Source organism: Lasioglossum baleicum, chromosome 6 (assembly GCF_051020765.1).
Source record: "Lasioglossum baleicum chromosome 6, iyLasBale1, whole genome shotgun sequence".
In the NCBI taxonomy this organism is placed as follows: Eukaryota; Metazoa; Arthropoda; class Insecta; order Hymenoptera; family Halictidae; genus Lasioglossum; species Lasioglossum baleicum.
Window position 1 is genome coordinate 18,397,093 of NC_134934.1, and position 21,538 is coordinate 18,418,630.

General features: G+C 35.6%; 3 protein-coding genes across 3 annotated transcripts; 2 read left to right on the plus strand and 1 right to left on the minus strand.

The window, feature by feature from the left end:
- The first annotated feature begins 732 nt into the window (after window positions 1–732).
- Window positions 733–7,769, plus strand: LOC143209293 (U3 small nucleolar RNA-associated protein 14 homolog A-like). The gene is made up of 14 exons (XM_076424729.1): window positions 733–997; window positions 1,111–1,308; window positions 1,396–1,526; window positions 1,838–2,047; window positions 2,132–2,334; window positions 3,644–3,705; window positions 4,549–4,630; window positions 4,879–5,095; window positions 5,183–5,479; window positions 5,545–5,796; window positions 5,914–6,229; window positions 6,302–6,346; window positions 6,410–7,215; window positions 7,293–7,769. The coding sequence occupies exons 1-14, from the start codon at window positions 973–975 to the stop codon at window positions 7,740–7,742; spliced, it is 3,294 nt and encodes a 1,097-aa protein (XP_076280844.1). The 5' UTR covers window positions 733–972; the 3' UTR covers window positions 7,743–7,769.
- LOC143209321 (RNA pseudouridylate synthase domain-containing protein 1) lies at window positions 1,110–4,091 on the minus strand. Its single transcript, XM_076424798.1, has 4 exons — window positions 3,258–4,091; window positions 2,941–3,184; window positions 2,592–2,868; window positions 1,110–2,524 (listed from the first exon to the last, which is right to left on the minus strand). The coding sequence occupies exons 1-4, from the start codon at window positions 3,462–3,464 to the stop codon at window positions 2,374–2,376; spliced, it is 879 nt and encodes a 292-aa protein (XP_076280913.1). The 5' UTR covers window positions 3,465–4,091; the 3' UTR covers window positions 1,110–2,373.
- Window positions 7,770–7,923: 154 nt separating the features above from the next.
- Window positions 7,924–21,538, plus strand: Samdc (S-adenosylmethionine decarboxylase). Its single transcript, XM_076424793.1, has 6 exons — window positions 7,924–8,879; window positions 12,668–12,754; window positions 18,730–18,856; window positions 19,495–19,597; window positions 20,483–20,766; window positions 21,236–21,538. Exons 1-6 carry the CDS (start codon window positions 8,749–8,751, stop codon window positions 21,536–21,538), a joined length of 1,035 nt encoding a protein of 344 aa, XP_076280908.1. The 5' UTR covers window positions 7,924–8,748.

Below are 21,538 nucleotides of genomic sequence, written 5' to 3' on the forward strand. Positions count from 1 at the left end.
CGTGACGTCACTATACGGCTGACGATGATGCTGCGTTGGTGTGCTCGAGTGAGAGTGTGTAGCACAGCTCACCGCTCGGGAAGCGTATGCGTGTGCCTAGACGGATAATAAGGGTTCAGCTCCCGACGTTATTCATTTTGCGTTTCCGAGGCGTAATTTACATTATTCGGCAGCATGATGTCTGCGCGGGAGGCTCTGTAAGCAGGCCTCGCGGGCAGACATCGCGCTGCCGAATAATGTAAATTACGCCTCCAAAACGCAAAAGTAGGCCACTTGGGCGAGCTCACGCACTAGATTGATCTTTTATCTAGCGATTGTGACTACGTAGGGGTCTCAAATGTGCATTAACGAGACCAATAACGTCCGGAGCCGGACCCTTGCAAAGTTGCAATCCGCCTAGGCACACGTACGCGCTGCCAAGCTTACACACTTGCTGATGAAGCCTGACTTACCGGCAACATTTATTGATGCAGTGACTGCTGTCACCGCCGAGATGGTATCTCGTTAGCGCTGCTGTGCCTCTCGACCACGGAGCACCGTGCTCTCGACAGTCTCGACGATTCAACGAGAGAACATGTACCCAGCTCCCCTACAGGCCGGAGCTCAAACTAATTTCGAGGTCGCAAACGGAATTCCCAGCCCCTGTGTTATTCAGCGGGACCTTAGACCATATATATATATATATATACCTATAGGTATATATATAACATTTAATAATAATCGATATAGTTTCGTGATAATTCGCATTCTCACCGATGCATCGCGACGAGAATCTCCTCAGTGGTCTTCTTCACCGACAAAATGCCGTCGTTGGCCTTCTGTTTCTCTGGATGGAGCCAGAATATATCCTAGAGGGCGTAAGAAACACCGAAATATTGGGGCTCGCCAACTGTCGCCAACTCCCATAAGGCTGGCAGAATCGATCGAAACCATCGAAACTCTCGAGATCTGTATCAATCTGTATCTACAGAAATGGAGTTAAAAGATGATTTCTTTGGTAATGTTATTTTAGAATTTTTCGTAGTCTTGTGTTTATAAACTGTACACACGTGACATCGATATTTTTCGTTTATGTATTTTTACTGAAAATTGTTCATTATTTTATATCAGAAACCGCGAAAATACTGAAGGAACGTGAAAAATTCCTGACAACCGGCTGTTCGAAATTCGACGCGATGCTTCATGGTGGTATAGCTGCACGCGGGATTACACAAATTTATGGTGCAGCTAATACAGGAAAAACTCAACTAGCTTTGCAGCTTTGTCTTACGGTGCAATTACCGGCGACAGAAGGTGGTTTCGCAGCCGGTATTTTTTCGATTTACTTATTTCAGGAACGAATAACAATATTAGAGTATCAAACTAACACAATTCTGAACTTAATGTTTAACACAGGTGCTGTGTACATTTGTACAGAATCTATTTTCCCATCGAGGCGATTGCAACAGTTGATAGAAAAATTGGAGGTTGTTAAGAAACGTGGAATAAACGGTGACTTAATCTTTGTGGAACACGTTGCGACAACTGTAATCATTGTATAACTCAGGCTTGAACAACGCTGGCTCGGCGAGTCAATCTCTACCATGTCCACTCCAACTCTTCCTTCTACTTACAGCTACTACGTATACATGTACATAAGAACCTTTGCTTGAACTGACACCAACGACATTTACCAATTCCTTTAATTTGTATGATAGTGACGATTTAGGTGCAGCTAAAGAATTTGCAGAGCCGAAAGAATGAATGAGAAGGAGCCACATCTGTTCGGCGAGCCAGCATTGCTTATAAAATAATCATAGAAGTCTTTTATGGAAGACTGTATGCGTCGTATTTATAGGAGGAACTAGAAACATGTTTACTGCAAAGAGTGCCTATATTAATGTCTGCGCAGAAGATAGGATTGATAGTTGTAGATTCGATTGCTGCACCATTTAGGGTAGAAGACTGGAAAGATGAATCGAATAGTAGAGCAAAACGATTAAGGACAATCGGTCAGCAACTGCACAAGTTGTGTGGAAATGATACTTGTATAATCTGTATCAATCAGGTAAATTAGTACTACAGCTATATTATACAACGAAGACTTTGCTGATCGAGTCTTCAGAGACTATATAAAAAAATGAATTTCTAGGTAACAGCAACAGTTTACGACAATGTACTGAATGATAAATCAAGCGATCGGCCAGCTTTAGGAGCGACATGGTTGAGCATGATAACTAGCTCTATATATTTCTATAGAATAGAGTCTCTCAGGTATGCCTGTATCAAATCATCGAATTTGCCAGAATTAACAATCCCGTTCGAAGTACAAGGATCTGGAGTTACAGCAGTGGTGTAAGTAATACAAGATGAGCTATAAAAAAATTTCCAGTTTTATTGCATAAGATTATGAATCTCGCAAAATATACTTTCGTCTAAAACTCGAGCAACATTTGTCGGCGACCATTGATTTCTCGGGTCAGAGGCTTGGAATGGATCTGTACTCTTTACATCTAAGCTTTCAACATCGTTATTTAGTATCAACCTTAAAGAAGAAGCAGACGTCAATGCTGACAATACATTAAGCGAAACAAATATGTAAACGATAATACCTGAAGGAATGTAGAAACGTTCTATAAGGTTCTACATCTTTTCTTTCGCTATACGTATAGTCTCCTATCACTGTATGACCAATGTAAGAACAATGTACCCTTAATTGGTGGCGTCTACCAGTCTCCGGGCATAACAACACTTTAGTAGCCGGTTTTCCGTTTCTGAAACCACGTTCTAGTACAACAAGTATTGTACAAGATTTACGTGGTTTCTCGCAATGATCATTATCGTTAACGCACATCCTATGATTCCCCATTTTTTCCCTAATATCGATCCCTAATAAAGAAACATCATTTCATACGAATTATGGAATTTGTCGAAGAATTCTTTCTCTTATTTTTTACCAACCAATTGCTTTGTCTATAACAAGATGGGGTTCATTAATATGGCCATGAAGCAGCGCTAGATAAAACTTTTTCGCTGTTCGCGTCTCGAATGCGTTCGAAGCAGCTCTCGCTGCCTTTTTATTCAAAGCGATGCATATTACACCGCTAGTCACATAATCCAATCTATGTACAAAATGAAATTCATGGAGTAAACTCGGATTAGCCAGATTTGGTAAAATCTTTTTCAATTCAGATTGTAGCGTGTTCTAAAATTTTAAATATTCCTGAATGAGACCAATTCTCTTGGCGTGCGTGGAATATTGCACTGACTACCATTACCTTTTTCTCAGGATTATTGCTATTGATGTACATGTCGTATGGTTTAGATACTACCAAGAAATGTTCGCTGTGGTGCAATATATTTACATTGTTTCTATGCCTGAATTGTATAAATTCTTTCAAATGTGATTTTACCAGATTTATAATCAATTGCGTTAATTTGACAACGAGCATGGTACAATGATATAGTATTCCATTTACGTTCATCCTGTAAAATATTGTTCTCCTACGAAGGATACTAAATTCTCAACAATTTCATATTCTACAGCAATGGCGATAAATTAAAATACTGCATTTTCCTGCGAAAATGTAGAAATTTTAAGCAGCGTTGTTCTTCGAGAAGAATGCAAAAAACGACAATAATAAATACCGGCTACCATTTTTAGAGTACCACCACAGCCTCAACTAGGGCTTTACCGTGCTCAAGGACTCTCTGCTCGTGCTCAAGGTAAAAATGGCAACTCCGCGAGAATGAGTCCAACGTCCGACCACGTCCGACCGAGTCCGACGCAGTGTCGCCAGAAAGTGACCGAATTTAGTGTTGCTAGATGGTACGGGAAAACTTGCGCATGCGCGACGATTCCAGCGTCACTGAAGTACGAAATCGGGCACCTTGGTTGCCCCGCATAGCTTCGCACAATCTTTTCTTCTCGATTTTCAAACATAACGTTTAACATGCGTATGTTATATTAAAATTTGATGTGTATGTACATGTAATATATAAATATATTCTAATTGTATATATACAGTAACGGACAAGACCGCTCTAAAGAAAACTTGCCCCACAAGCTACGGACTGTAGAACGCAGATACGTTCCTGGATTCGCCGCGCATGCGCGAGTTTTCCCGTACCATCTAGCAACACTGCACTGACACTGAGTCGTAGCCAGTGATGCCAGAGCTGTGGTACTGTGGTACTAAACCATACCCCACCATACCCCCACCATAGCCTACTATTGCCCCTACGTTGTTTTCCAACGCGCCCGCGCGCTACACTCCCAGCGTACCTCTACGAATACAGTAGAGTGATACGCTGGTGAGTGTAGTGCGCGGGCGCGTTGGAAAACAACGTAGGGGCAATAGTAGGCTATGGTGGGGGTATGGTTTAGTACCACAGTACCACAACCAACCACAACTCTGGCTGACTCTGGCCACTCTGGCATCACTGGTCGTAGCTGGTCGTTGCTGGTCGTAGCCGTGGTAGAGTTATATCAGGTTATATAGAACGATATACATATTTAGAACTATTTCCAATATAAATATATAACAATGAGCGATCCGGAGTTTTTAGATAATATAGAAGAAAATGAAAATGTATCGGAATCTCATTCTAAACTTCTTGAAGCTGTTTCACAGCTTGATAAAGGTCAAAGGTAAGAGAAATTATAGTAAAAGAAAATTTCCGCTACATAACCTCTATTTTTGATTGCTAAATAGATATTCAATAATCTACGTCTATATATCTGTTTTTATTAAAAATAATTTGTATACATTTTTCTTTGTACACATTTTCTCCTATTACTTTTAATAATAAATATCATTCTATTTTTGTTAAAGAGAGAGAGAGAGAGAGAGAGAGAGAGAGAGTTCTATTTAAATATATATAAATTATTTTCTTTAGAGTAAAGAGGGTGGAAAGGAGTGAGCCTACTTTAGAAGTATCTGAATTCCATTTAGTGAAAAGTGGAGTGTCAGATTCAAATGTAGTGTATGTAAAGGATCTGGCTAAAGCGTTAGGCAAAAAAAGTCATCATCACGAGATTGTTAAGAATCTAGAAACTGCAAGAAAGAAAGTGAATGTTCTAGAGAAGCCCTTAGAAAAGCCTGCTGCAGATAGAGTAAGATTTTTCTGACAATTTGTATATACCGTTACATATACAATTTAAAAGATTTCTACAAAAGTATGTGTATTAATTGTTCTTTAGATTAAAAGGATAGTTGGATTTGAAAACACAAAAAAGGAATTAAAAAAATGGAATGCTGTAATAACAACGAACAGAACTGCAGAGTCTCTTCGCTTTCCTTTGAATCAGCCGTCCATGAAGCTAGAACCGACCAAACAGTTTGTTCAAAGGTTTAGAATTCAGTCGGATCTAGAAAAAGCGCTTGCTTTGTTAGAACCACAAAAAGAGAATGTTAAGGAAAAGGATGATGATTTTTCATTAACAATGGAAGAAATTATTATGAAGAGGAAAGAAACTGCAAAAATTAGGGCACAGCAGGTGAATATTTAAATATGAAAACATTCTGCTATGTTTGATTGTCTGTTAATTGTATTTGTTTTTAGTCTTATAGGGAAGCTAAGTCTCGTCGCGAGAGGAAAATCAAGAGTAAAAAATTTCATCGTGTTCAAAGGAAAGAGAAGATAAAATTACAATTGAAAGAATTTGAGGAATTAAAAAAGACTAATCCGGAAGCTGCGTTAGAGAAGCTGGAACAATTAGACAAGACCAGAGCAGAAGAAAGAATGTCTCTTAGACATAAAAATACAGGGAAGTGGGCGCAATCCAAACAAATTCGAGCTAAATATGATAGAGATGTAAGAGGCATTTTTATGTACTAGCTATCTTCAACAGATTTTTCAGTTGTGATCATTCTTATTCTTCTTGAATACTTTTTTAATGCTAGAAAATTCTTTTTGAACATTACCCTTTAGACTCGTCAAGAACTTGCACAGCAATTATCAGTTGGTCGCGAACTAACACATAAGTTGAAAAGAGTGGTTGATAGCGAAGAAGAGGATGGAGTTGATAGTTCGCTTGTCCAGCCTTCAACTACCGATGCAGGAAATCCATGGGTACAGAAAACTGAATCCGAAATAGATACCTTTGTTAAAAGTTATCGTAAATTTTGGGATAACGAAAATAATCAATTACCTAACCAACCTCCAAAAGTAAATAACAATACCGAGAGTAAAAAACAGGAATTGAAAATGTCAGCAGAAAATTTGGACGTCGCAAATATTTTTGATGGTACATTTAGAACTATATATATTTATACATTATGTGGAAGACAAATTTGTGATTATTCTTTTTCTATTATAGAAAGTACTGAATCCCCTGTGAGTGAAAAGCATAAAAGACTGGAAGGTATGTTTAGAAAATTGCATACATATTTTAAAAATCTTGGATAATGTTCTTTCTTGTTTTCAGATAAACGTACTAATGCTGACACGAAGTCACTTGAAGTTCAAAATGATAAAGAGTATACTGGCGAACACAAGAGCAAAATAGCGAAATCTAAAAATGCAAATAAAACAGATGAAAGTAAAAAGGTTATAAGAACAATAGTGTTGGATGATGATAAAAAATTGAACAAAATAGTTAAATCACAGAAAAAAGATTTTAAAAAGGCTGCTGGCACTTCTACGTGGAATGTCGAATCTGTAGAAGGAAATGAAATACAACAGGACTTTAGTTCTTCGTCAAATATTTCAAACAAGGAGAAGATAAACAAAATATTTAATACTATGGAAGACAAAATACAAGATCAGATCAAATCGAAGCTTCAGCGTATCACAAAGAACTGTAATCATGTGTCTAAAAAACGTAAACATAAAGACTATAATGCACCGGAAGAAGATAGTTTTGATGGACTTGAAATACAGACTGTAAATAAAAAATTAGTTATAGATTCGTCTTTACATGAAGGTGTTGATGAAAATGATATGGAATCAAATACAGACTTGGAAAATGCCAAAAACATAGCATACAGTAATAGTTTATCTGCAATCAAACTGAATACTAATGGAGTAAATAAATCTGGAAAAGAAATAGATCCTAGTAAATACATAAATGTGAAAACTAAACATCTACATACAGATCTGCCAGCTGACATAACAGGTGGTGATGATGTATTGGATGAGAGTGAGAATGAAGATGAAAGACAGAATATGATAAGCGAAGCGTTTGCTGATGACGATATCGTAGAAGACTTTAGAAAGGAGAAAGAGGAGACGGTATGTTAAAATACAATCTTTTTGCAGGTTGATTATTAATGAAAAAAAATAGGTACTATATTAGAACTCGTTTGCAGGTAAAAGCATCTCAACCAAAAGATATCGATTTGACTTTACCAGGTTGGGGTAGATGGGGTGGGAAAAATATTAAACCATCGAAACGTAAAACGAAACGAATTATATTAAAGTTTCCAAAGTATGTACCCCGAAAAGATGAAAATAAGGGGGATGTAATAATATTTGAAGATGATAAAGCTAAAATAAAGCAACATCAAGTCAGTGAGCTGCCATATCCATTTACCAGCGTGAAAGATTACGAGGCTAGTATTAGAATGCCGATTGGTAGAAATTTTGTTCCTGAAACTGCTCATAGAAGATTAATTGAACCGACCGTTAAGACCAGCATGGGCAAAATTATTGAACCAATGACCGAGGATATTCTGGTAAACACAGACAAGAAGACACCTCAAAAATTCATTGCCAAGAGAAGAAGTAAAATAATGAAAAAAAAAAATAATAAAATGTAAATAAAGTATATCAAATTCCTACTACAATGTCACTTTATAAGAGTCCATTTTTATGTAAGATACTTTCAAGATATTAAGATATTTTAAATGCATGTTTTATGAATAACGTCTTCCATCTACTTTCTAATTGTTCATAAAATTGTTGTATTTTATAAAGCATTTTCAACACTAAGTATAACAGCTTATCCTGCTTACTACTGAAACGGTACAACGACGATGTTCTACAGGTAATATTGATGATTTCCTAGTTTCATAGTTTAAAATATGATATAATTATAAAAGTATATTCCGTGGAACGTGAACGGCACTAGGATGGGTGACCGTCTGGTAAAAAACCGGAAAGTGACACACCCGGGGTGTTTTTCACGTGTTGTTGGCAAAAGGTGGTTCGGAACCCACCATAAACAGTAGGTCCCGCTGAAAAGGCGATGGTGAGAGTGGAGGAAGAAGATTGGTAAATGAATTTGAAACCCTGAGGGGACCAAATATCATGTCCATTATAAAAGTATATTCTTATTAATATAATATAATATGCTACTAAAGTTGAACATATATTTTAATAACGTTAACGTTTTTTTGGGAATATTCTAATGTTAATAGTGCAAATAGTATTATTTGTATGCACATTTTCCATTGAACAAATCACCAATAAAAGTAATTTGATTTTAAATAGCGTAAGTTGCAGTGCGCATGAGTTCGGTGTGGATTATGATTGGTGGAGAGGTTGATACACGCATTTAGCGTAGATGCGGTAGTTAAAAAAGGACGTGATATTACGGGAGTGGGAGAAAGATAGAAACCACCATATTGCGCACGCAAGGGAGAGGGAGAAGGATAGAAACCACCGCCAATATGATTGCTCGTTCACTTGTTCTCAGTAGTAAAGCAAAGTTCGGTGCGAAGAGTGGTTTGTCGTACATTTGGAGCGAAACACAAACTTAAGAAAGAAACTGTTTGTCGCCGCGTACAAAACAGTTGTGAATAAAAATTGTTGTGCCTCCGGAGGATGGCAACTACCAAAGACGACAGCACCGACAGTGTGCAATTCTTCGAAGGTGTGGAGAAACTCCTTGAAATTTGGTTCACAAGCAACAGTAGCATAAACAAAAAGCAGGGCGATCTCAGGCAGATTCCTCAGTAAGTTGAAGCACACTATCTTCCAAAAATTTTATCTGTCTTTCCAACCTCCATACCGATTCGAACACGTTTCTTTCGAAAACTTATCACAGAGAATGCTCGCGCGTGATTTAGCCACGACTCGTCATCGTCTTCGCGGACCATCTACCTTCCCATAAATTCGATAAAAAATTCTGGGACTTCTAATTACATTTAATCGCAAGCACGTTTGTATCGGAGATCAGCGTGGCTCGAAGTACCACAAATATTACAAGTTCATCAATGACACGCAGTTCAACCGAAATAAATGTTTTGATCAAATAAAACCGGCTTGGTAACCATGACTGTGATCGCCGGCACCTCGCTCGATGTAATTGTTCCGATAGTGATCATTAGTCCGCTTAACCCAACCACTCGCATCGGAATTAATGCTTCACATGTGTCGACCTTTTCGGAAGATTAACAACGTTTGTTCGTGATATTCGGCGTGTGAACTGGCATCCCTTTATTTCGTACCCGTTCGTTCGTTTAAATACAAACAAAAGTGTGATCCCGTTCGGCGGAGGAAAATATCTTTTGACGACATGCTAACATTGAATAGATTGAATTGAACAGTAGCGTGTATATGTCGTGTTTTTTGGCGAAGATCGATGCGCCCACCTTCTCGTTCCAGTAATACCGACCGCTCAAAGTGACGCTACGTGACTCTGATATATGTATATACATACATCGCTTTATCTCCTTATTTTAAATTGAATATAAATAGACATAAGCATCGATGTAATCTTCCATTTTCTAGAAGCTTATGACTATTCGAACGTGATTGTTATCCGGTACATAATACATCTGTACATGTCTCCTACAAAAAATATAAACACATTTTCACCTCTTGAACGGTGTAATACGACTCACTGTTACGCTATGGGGGGATACACATTTTCTTTCGTTAAACCTTACTGTTATTGTTTCAATGTAAACAAATGCTTACGAGATATTGACGATCGTGCGGTACACAGTATGCATCAAGTTCAACGCTTCACGGAAATTCTGATAGTACACAAATATTAGTTCAGTCGTGGTATTAAATATTTTTCAATGTTGGAACATTTATTGTTCGTATAAAGTGCACGCGAACATTAATGATTTTACGTGCTTACTGTATTCTTAAAAATGAATGTTTAGTTATATTATAAATACGTAATGCTTCGACATGAGCATGTATAACTTTTCTTTTTCTTTGTATGTACTATTATAAATTGATATTATTCGTTACTTATATTATGGAAAACACAACATCTTGCAAACACTGTTGATTACGAACAAAACTGAAAAATATGAAAAAATTCACGTCTACATTAATTTAAGTATTTGACAGAGTATTTTACATCAGGTGCACTCGATACGAGATCGCTGACTTGATGATAAGTGAAATGACTTAAAAGTACATGAATTTAATCATTTTCATACCAAGTAAAATCTATTTTCCACTATTTGTGACTTCCATGAATTTGTATCCCGTTGAAATGTTTAATAATTGTATAATATCCATTCAGTAAAATAAAGTCGCACAATCTTAGTACTACATACTTGATTTTTCCGTTTGACATATCAAGGTCATTTCACTTTACAAACTGTTTTGCAAAGGAGTTTTTCTACCGGAATTAACGAAGTTAATTACATTATCGACATATACGTCAATTTTTCAAAATGTAATCCTCTACGAGCGACGGTCATATAATTATTTTTCTATTTACTCACACACGTAAACCTTTTAAATATCTATCATTTTTATTTCGTGGATATTTTGACTTGAAAACTATTGTTATTGTCACTATTACAGTGACGATTGTAATTTTCGTCACGTTTTGGCAAGTTGAGCAGTCCGAAAACGTGCTACGTCAGGAATACCGCATATTTTTGTAATTAGACGAATCGAGGTACGTTGGCAAGTATTGATAAACGCGAAAGGGGAAGCTGAGAATAATTTTACTTTGTTCTTCGTGCCGAATCACGCTTTTGGCACAACTTCCCTTTTCACGCTTACTTCCGGCACGTTCCGCGACTACATACGAATATTTTCACAAGAGACGTGTTTTTGCTATACATTGCCCCATATTACGTAATTACTTCTGCGACACGTGTAGACGACCGAAGTACAGTAAACAAAATTAATCGATCAACGAATTTCACTTTTTTGTATTGATTGTTGCATTAGGTAATTTAGCATTTGATGTTCCACGTGTTGCGATACATGTGATCCGATAGTTTTTTAAATAATTGTATCAGGAAGTTCGAGTGGATGAATAACATGGAGATGCCAGGCATACGAGATAAATTTAAATATGAAAAGATAAAGTTGACGGATCGAGAAAACTATTTTATCACGTACACGTGCAGATCACGTGCTTCAAATGCTTATCGTAGTAAACGTAGTTCACGAATGTACTTCAATTCATTCGAATTCTCGGACGAAGTAGAATTAATGAGGGGAAGATTATTGCAGTATGTGTTCGAATGCCAATAAAAGTTCTGACTAATCAGAGTACATATCAGAAAATTCAAGTAAACTATCTTCGTTGTTCGTCATTTCTCATTGCAATAAGTCTGGTATTTTTCTGCATCACGGTAGCTTATTAGGATAAAGAAGTTTATTAACGCTTCCTAGAACGTGTTATCACAATTATTTTTTCCTTCTTTCGAGCTTATCAAAGTTGCTTTCTCCGAATCTAACGAAATTACTTAACTGCAACTTGTGATACAAAATTTTAATAAAAGTTGCTGTACTTTTCATTTAATTTGTAATGTACTGAAGAGATCCAGGAAGAATATAAAAGATACAATTACGATGATTACACAGATTACTTTGATGATTATTATTACATTTAGTTATCTGGAAATGATAACTCACGTAGCCCGGAAAAACTTTCGATAGCTCGAAATATCGTGTGCTTGAATCTGTGTTTTAACATTGATACATTGATTCGATTACAATTATATCTATGCAGATATTTTGTGAGTGACATTTGTTCCAATTATCAGATTAACGTGTATCAATATCTGTTTTGTTCAGGAGAAAGTTGTTCTTGTTAGTATACAGAAAGTTTTGTCTTGAATTTAAGAGTAAGTAATTATTAAAATATTCTTAAAACATTATTATGAAAAATAAATGTAAAATTATATTAAACTATATATATGTATAATGTCAATAAATTTAAACAAGAAATCTTATACAGTCAAGTGCAACAAAATTTATAATCTTAAGTAGGTGATTATTATTACTAGATTGCGGATCTACATGCAAAATAAAAATTGTCTGCATCAATTGCAAGAAATAGAAACTAAATTTAATATTATTTCTTCCCTTAATGATTTTAATAGAGGAGAAATCATATATTGACAGTTTCAATTTCAAAAATTTTTCGACAATTTTGAATTTTATCTACTCAACTATGCTCTATAAATGCATAAAGATTCGCAGTCTAGTTATTATAGTTTCACAATAATTAAAAAAAAAGAAGGTACCAAAAATAATCATGCGAAATATCAGGTAAATCGGTCGTTGATTTGCGAGATATTTTGGTACCATTTTTCAATACAGTGTGTTTCAAGAAAAATTTCTTTAAAACTTGGAATTTAAATTGTACTTTAAGTGTTTAGGTTTTGACAAAGTTATGATCCCTCCTTAAGGTTTCTCAGAGAAGTCGCTTTCAGCATATTACATGAATATATTCTTAAGAAATTGATGTTTTTTACCTGCTTATTTACCTCTGGAAATGAAACGATAGCTATATATTTTTCTTTTTTTACAGGCGAAAATGGCAATCCTTGTTGAAGATCGTGCGATGCGAGATCATCAGCATTTGCCGAACCGAGCATGTGGATGCGTATGTTCTCAGGTAATCCATCTTACATAAACGTTCCTAAATTCGTACGTATAATCGTATCTCTGGTATGCGAGCGTTGGACGAATTAATTAATGTCAATAGCACATGACACGTAACACTTACACATTTTACATAATACTTCGCATATGAGATCATTATTACTCAATTTTGTATGAAAGAACAATGATCAATGTATAATGATCAAGTAATGTAAATGATCGATTTACGTATTTGCATTATGTATTGCTTAAACGGAACTGTATCGTCATACATTTTAATTTTTTGTCATGTTCAAACAAATTTGCAAAGGTATGTCAAACATGTAAATTGGATCGAAACGAATGTCGACATTGTATTGTTCGAAACCGCGAGAGCGTTATATCCGAGGGAGCTCTGTAATCTTTAATTGAGAAAGAGATGTGAAAGCTGCTTCTACGCTGCATTTAACTATGCCTTATCTGAGGCCTTATCTACGTAACACGATATTTATTAACTGATAAGCAGGAATATGTTTATAGGCCTCTAATTGCGTGGACAGTTCAAGGAATAGCAATCTAATCTGATGTTTATACAGAGTCTTATGTTACAATCACTTGCAAACTTGCTGCATTGTTTTAACAGTGAGATGTAATAGGAATTAACAGAGTTATCAGGAAATTATCACGGATCAAGTATTGTTTACTGAAGATATCCTCTTCCGTTTTGCAAGAAGTATTCTGATAGAGTTTATTATTATATGGTATTGGTTGTTCCAAAACGTGGAAATTGAAATTGTGGGAAACAAAAAATTTTATATTTACTGTTATGTGTTGTATTCAACGAGAAGTTCTCGGCGAGAAACCGTCGCGTCGGGCGAATTATGCCTGACCATGGGCCGAGAAGTATATCATCACGTGCGGGAAGCCATTTCTTTGCAAAGAGTTAAGATTCAATATTTTCCATAATATCGCTAGAGAAATACTACCTATTCGTGAACGACGTTTCTGTGAAGTCAAGTTCGAAATTGGTATACGTTGAGTAATGCCGAAGATTAGTACATTGGCGACGAGAAATTGCGCACTTGGTATCGAATAACCTTCTGAGAAATTCGAATGTTTACGAGTCCTGCAAATTTTGCGAGAGGTCTCGATAAAAACGTTCATTGTTACATTGTCTCTTTTCCTACTCGTCGACATTTGGTAAAAGAAAAAGTTGCCCGGCACTGTTAATATTAAAAAGGTTATTCTAAACTCTTAGGTAATTTTAAATAAAAGTCGCAGCGAATAGAGGATGGATCAACGGTTCTAAAGTGTACTGTAGAAAAACGAAGTATTTGTAAATAGGATGCGCACGATGAGCCAGAGGACGTTCCCGTGTCTAATATTTGTCGAAGTTTCATGTTTCATGTTAGTCAGTCAATGCCTTGTATGTATCTGTTCGAAAGTAACCGTTTACTCTTGGACTGAGGTTCCACTGTTTGCACTAGTCGTTTCACAAAAATTTCAATCAGTCTTTAAACAATATCCAAAGGCGATGATTGGCTGCACCCTGATCCTATTATCTGTTGTTTCTTGTGAGATAGTGACTCCTTGTCAGATAGTGACTCCTTGTCTACATATAGTGTACCGTACCTCAGACTCACTGCGATTAGTCAGTAAGAGGTACATAAGCAAATGAGTCATCAAGCCCAAACAACCCTTAGGCTCTTCCAGTTTCTTCCACATCATTCGTCCAGGTATTTGGCCTTTTCCATTTTCCTCCGCGTTATTCATTCTCCCCTCCACGCTGTATCCGAAATTCTCTCATTTTACGATCGCATTCCAAAAATTAGGAGACCTACTAGCACACTCATTAGTAGACTATTACCAATAGCGGTTGAAACCGAGTCCGTGACTCTAATGAGACTTTCTTATATAAAAGCGTTGTACATACTCGATTCATCCACCCGGGATCCAATACCGACAGCTGTTAAATAGTTCTTCAAACATCAACAATAGATAATATTTTAATAAATTGTTCGACAATAATAAGTTATCTTGTTACTTGAAAGAAAATGATTAAGCTCCGCACTGATATAGTACAATGATTAAAGTCTGGGTAGGCTTCCGCTATTAAAAATAATAAAACCAGGATAAAGGAAATTTTAAAAGTTCGTTATGCTATTAACAATTAAATGAAAAAGCTCCTATCATTTCACTAATTTGGAGACGCTTTGAAACGGTATTAGCGAGTACTGCGTCTCTGAGATCATTTTATGTAATAAAGTTATTGATCTCTGCTGATCGATATAGTAATCGTACGTCGTTTAGCAACGACACGCCGTAAGAATAGCAACATAGATTATTTCTAACGAGGAACTTCGGGAACCAGAATGTTCTATTTTTCTTTTTAAACTTCGCAGATTTATAAAGAACCTCGGTAGAAACATCGAATGATTTTCTCTTTAATGCTACTTTTGCGTTCTTCAGAGTGAGGAACCAAATTTCTTCAAAAATTTCTTTTTTGATACTCTAAAAATAGCACAGTGAACGAACTAAAAATAGAGTTATCGTTATCTTACTTGGTAATGGAATCTCTCTTGTTAATCGGCGAGCATTAATTAAAGGCATCAGGAACTTTCATCATAAAACAAACGACTGGAATCGTCATCTTCATCCCTTGACCTAACTTATCGGTAGGCTGCGGATGTTTATGCAGTCTCGCATTTGTAGATTGATTTATAATGGTGGAAGTTAATACAAGTGATTGGCCTTTGGTAAATGTTTCAATAAATTAAGAGTGCGATGAAGACGTTATAATCGTCCGTATACTTTATGAATTATTTTGTTTCAGCGAATTCTACGTGCTCGCGGATGCTATCAATCTGAATAATAGTCAATACATTTACCAGTACATCTCTGATTTTCTATTAATAAGTCGTCTGCAACTTTCTTTCCTTAATTACACATGAAACAACAAGTCAGTAATAAGTGGACTGATAAAAAAGATACTCTAATCTCATACGTACACTTTAAGCTTCCAACGATATAAGAAGAGTCCGATAATAGTGTCGGTAATAACGATAAACCAAAATTTCTTTATTACATCACAAAAGAGTCACGTCACTATTCTTATTTAACACTTCAGCATATAGTCGAACATTTTACTTTAGATGTTAACGATACCAGAGGTGATAAGAAATTATTTATTAAATGCAATTCCTGCAAGGACAATTAAAATAAGACACAGCATTGTGGAGACCAGGGCTTTTTTTATTTCCACTTTTGGTAACGTAATTATCAAATTAACAGAAATAACTGGCATTACATAATTCGAGCGATTCGGCAACCTTTGGCAAGTTAATCCACTGTGTTCTATATTGTTTAGAAAATTAATTCAAGTCTAATTTAAACCTATTGTTAAGAGCCCCAGTAGGTTCCGAGATTCAAACCTGTTACGTTCGTAACATTAGAACTGAATTAATTCTGAATGGATTGAATCAAAGTGTTTCGAATATTAATTTCACTGCTAGTAATAGTAGTGTAACAATACTAAATATACTTTGAAGTTGACGGCACAGTTACATCTTGAGATATGAATGAAATATGAATGAATAAAATAAACAATATATATTTTTAAGAAAATGCAAACAAACGTGCTTGGAGAACGATAAATTCACTATTTACATTACGTACACTGCCGGCCAAAAGTTTGGAACCACCGCATAAGAGAGATATCACGCGGAATTATATTATCACATGATGTAGGGTTTTCCTCAAAAAATTACTTTGTTCTATTACTTACACACATGTGAACTAATTCCTACTATGTACCTCCCTCTAAACCCAGGAAAACATTACAGAACCGCTAAAACCACTTTCCAGTACTTATGATGTAAAATGTAATAAAATATAGAGTGGTCCCAATTAATTATTCGGAAATCACGTTCGGTGAATAAGTTGGAGAATGTTTGCATTGAAAGTGTTGCTACTTTATGGTCACGCAGTAGACTTTAGCTGAAATCGTCGGCCGGCGACAATTCGTTGCTCCATATCGCGACGCATCGCTGCGCCTCGCCGTCAAGTGTAATGCACTTACGAATTCTATTGTTATGTAATAGTTAGGCTCGCGTGCCTCTCGTACGATCTCTCAGTTACATTTATTACGCTCTCTGAAAATGCACCGATTATCTGTTACGTTGCTCGAGCCTCGAGGAATCGTTCTTGAACTTCCACATCGTGAGATTCTTGCCGCACTTGGCCGCAGTATAAGTATCGCCTGGTAGCAAGAATTTATTGGTCTCGTCACTTCCTTGATTCGTTGCCATCGTGTGTCGTTATTTTGTACGCACTGTATAGTCTGCATATCGTAGTTCCAGTTGTGACTATCTATCGTCGTCCACACCGGAAAGTCAAAGAGGCTGCCGGTGATTCTGCATACATATTTTTATGATTTAATTAATCACTAGGTTTCACACATCTCATCGATTCTGGTTTTTTCATATATTTTATAACGTCCGTTCTCGGAAAATGTGCTGGTAGATCTTCCATTTGCAAAAGTGTATTATTCTCTTGAAATTTTTATGTAGCGCGAGAGATTTATGTTCGCGATCTCGTAAAAATCAAATCGATCTACGGGATGCACGAAATCTTATTTTGCTAATAAGAATCATTTTCTTAAACAAACTGTGCGCGCCGGTCTTTAACCAGCAGAGTTTCGATGCATTATGCCGAATAAATATTTGTTTACAAAATATTTATTACAGGAATCTTTGGATTACTCTGTAACACGTTGTAAGAGAACAAGACGCCGAGGAGAAATTGCTCGGGTTAAAGTAAAATAATTTAGTACGGCACCGTTCAGAAAAGAAGCGGGTACATCTCTCCATTTTTATTTGCATCTTATCGTTTCCAATAAGTATCTTGTCTGTGGTCACTGTACTTTACCGTGTTATCTGTCCCCTGCTTATCGTTATATTTCGTTTCCACTAGTAGCGTGCCTCGTGCGTTTCATTTATCGTGTAATTTATACTTAGAAAATCTAGGGTCTGTACAAAATATCAAATGTGTGATCGATAACCCCCATAAAACGTGTGGAAATCTTATTCGACAGGGGAAACTAAGGAAAATCCAATTTTCTTTAGTTCCGTTTTAAATCGATACGTAAACGAATAGAATGTTTTCCATAATTAATAATAATAGTTTTGTTATCACGTTTCCTTGGTTGATCACGATAATTTTTCCGTGAACGTATTCCGGCTTATCTGTATCCGCGCCTAATACCGCCTAAATTTTCAGCTAAAAATAATATTACCGTAGAGGCCAAGTAAACGTCTTTTAATATCTTTCACATTCTGTGATAACCTTCATTATTTCTGATAAAATTATTTTTTAAGAGATCGGAACTATTCTTTTTGGAATTGTTCTGATGAATGGTATCTTATTCGTTTCAACCTCGTTTCTTGCTTTTCTCATTTCGTACCTTAAATATCATCATTAAAGAGAAAGAAAAAGGAATAAGTTGAATTGTTTCATTTACATTATTTATTAAATATTTACATCTATTATTATGTACTCCCTGTTATCTTACTATAATGCTATATAAATTCGATTTGTAGCAAACATATTTAATCCAGATAGAACGAATGTAAAGTGAAGATTTCAGAGTGTAGTTTAATTCAATACAAAATTTTTAGAAGAAATTAAAAAATTTATAACATTTTTTCAACACAACATGAAACTACTATGTATCTTGGTTTGCAGTCAAATATATTAATAGAATTCGTAAATGTAAATTACCTACAATGAAATTTTTGCATTGAAATTCGTCTAAGTATTTTATGCGTAAAAATGAACACGGATATGTAGAATTAAATAAATATGATAAAAATTATCAGAATTTAATAGTAAGCAATAAGGTGAAACGTATAACCATTCTCCACAGTAGTCCAAACAAACGTTGAAGTACTCTTACTAATCAGCAATAATTGTTCTAAAAAATTACATAAGGATGTCTTTTTATTTTTCCAGTGAGAGCAGCATGTTCCTATCAAAGCGTAGGCTTATTCTGAAAACATGTGGTACAACTACACCTCTTCAATGTCTGGAGCCACTTTTGGAGCTTGTAAAGGAATACACTGGCTTCGAGGAAGTAGAAGTTCGTATTTTTTCTATTTTCAATTAGTGCACGTACGCATGAATTCTAGAAATATTTCAAATACCAATGAAACCCCTTATTTCGTTGTCATTATAAATCTTACTGATTATATATCGTTTATTCCATTATTTTAAATACGAAAGATTTTGAATTTGTACAAACTATATATTACGTTTTCCAAAAAAGGACACTGACAATGATTAGTTAATAACGAAAGCAATTATTACATTCTAAATCCAATGAGGCACATACATATACTGGGCTTTAACATTTTTACAACTTTCACCCATAGAAATTTTCATTAACTACGAGCCATTTGAAGTTAAAAGTACTTAGCTATATAACTTGACCTAGTGCATGGATAAGTGATGTGTCTATATATAGGAAACCTCTAGTATACAGGATACATCTCTACCTCTTGGTTTATTGATCTCTCTTACCTATGATACTGTACATGGAATACATTTGTGTCCAAGATCACTAATAATTGTTCCTTAGCCTGCCCTGTGTATTAATGCATGTCACCAATCACATTTGCCAATAGGACACTTGATGAAATATTTATTTCATCAGAAAAAGAATGTGAAAAACAGAGGGAAAGATGAACTTAAACTTCATGTAGCTTCTGTTTGTTCTAGAATGTGTTCTACTCGAGGAAGAATTACAAGAAGCCAGAGTTACAGATATCCCCACATCAAGCATTTGAGAAAGAAGTTGCAGTGCTTGATACGTTCTTTCCTGGTAATCATATATTTGCTGTTTTTCAATTGACAACATGGTTCTCGGAGCAATATAAAAGATGCAAATTATCAAGTCTAGAGATGTTATTCACCTTAATAATGGTGGTTATGCAGTTTTATTTCGTACAGAGTGATTCTTTGGATCCTTCTAAGTAGAATGATATTGTAATTTCATTGTATATTCTGAATATAGAGAAATGTTTCAAACAACGATTAAAATGACGCTCCAAACGCGTGAATTTTTTAAAATTGAAAATACTGGAGAAAATCTATGTCATAACGGTGGAGCGAATCGTTGTTCCGCCGAAAGCATTAATGGAAGTTCGATATTATGTTTTGTTTTTAAGATAGAAACGGAATTGTTAGGTGAAACGTGCGGGTACCGACAGTGGTATTCAACGTTGGCGCGACGATCGTCCTCCCTGTACAGCGCATTAGAATTGCCACACTGTTTCGTTGTTGTTAATCATTATTTAAACATATTTATGTACACCTAATGCACTACAAGCCTATACTGTTTTGTTCAGGGAGTCCAACGAATAATTTCACGTAACGAGAAACAGCATAATTATAACTAATAAATAGACTGCGAATGTTTATGCAATTTTCAATTTTTCTATACAAATTTGAAGAAAGTGCCATGAAATAAAATCCTATTTTTGCTAAATTCTATCGAATTTTATATTTTAGCATTTTTTGAAAATTTTCGTAAGCCATAAATGCAGAAAGATCCGCAGTCTACTAATAAAGCAAAACAGCTCTTCAAATCTGAAAATTTGTATTTTTCTTTTTAAATTAACGTAAAATTAACTAATAAAATTTATTGAATAGTGTAATGATTCACGTTACAAATTACTAAATGTTTAACATAAATTTGTGTTTTTAGATGGAGAAGCTTATTGCTTGGGCTCTGTCGATTCAGATTGTTGGTATTTATACACTCTAAATAGAGAAAAAGTTAACGACGAACCTGCAGAACCAGACCAAACTCTGGAGATTCTAATGACACATTTGGATCCAGAAGTTATGGCTATCTTTACTAGGGACGTTTGTACCTCGGCAGACGAAGCTACTCAAAAATCAGGAATCGACAAACTTATTCCGAATATGATTATTGATGACTTCTTATTTGAACCATGTGGGTATTCAATGAACGGAGTGAACAAAAGTGTAAGTATACATATTTACATAACGAACAGTTAGAATGCTTAATACGTTGACTGTATTGTCATTCGTACATAGTAATTAATTTTTGTGTTCATGTATTGAGTATAGCAACTTAGGATCTACGAGATACAATAGGGTTGAAACACTAATCACTACACTGCGGATCGTTATGCATTTATAGAAAAATTGAGTAGATGAAATTCAAAATTGTTGGAAAACTTTAAAAATTGAAGTTGCCAATATATGATTTCTCCTCTATTCAAATCATTAAGTAAAGAAATAACATCCAATTTGGTTTCTCTTTCTTGCAATCGATGCAGGCAATTTTTATTTTGCATAAAGATTCGCAATCTACTAATCCCCATGATAAATCTTCACGTTTCGCTTCTGAGTCCATTAAATAGATTATTATGCTAATTATTTCGTAATTTCCATGGTTATTGGCAAGAAACCAATTTTGTACTTTTTACAGGGAAATTATATGACTATCCACATCACTCCAGAATCGGAATTCTCGTACGTATCATTTGAGAGTAACATTCCAGAAACATCATACGAGGAGATAATACGACGTGTGCTGAATACGTTTAAACCGACAAAATTCGTTGTCACCCTCTTCGCTAACGAAGAGTCCGTAGCAGCTAGCTGTCCACGTGACATGGAGCAAACCGACTATCTGAAATGTTCGAGTGATTGGTTGCGTACGGACGTTCAGTATTGCCGTTTCAAGAATTACGATTTGACCTGCGCATTTTATTCAAGATTCCCAAGCTGA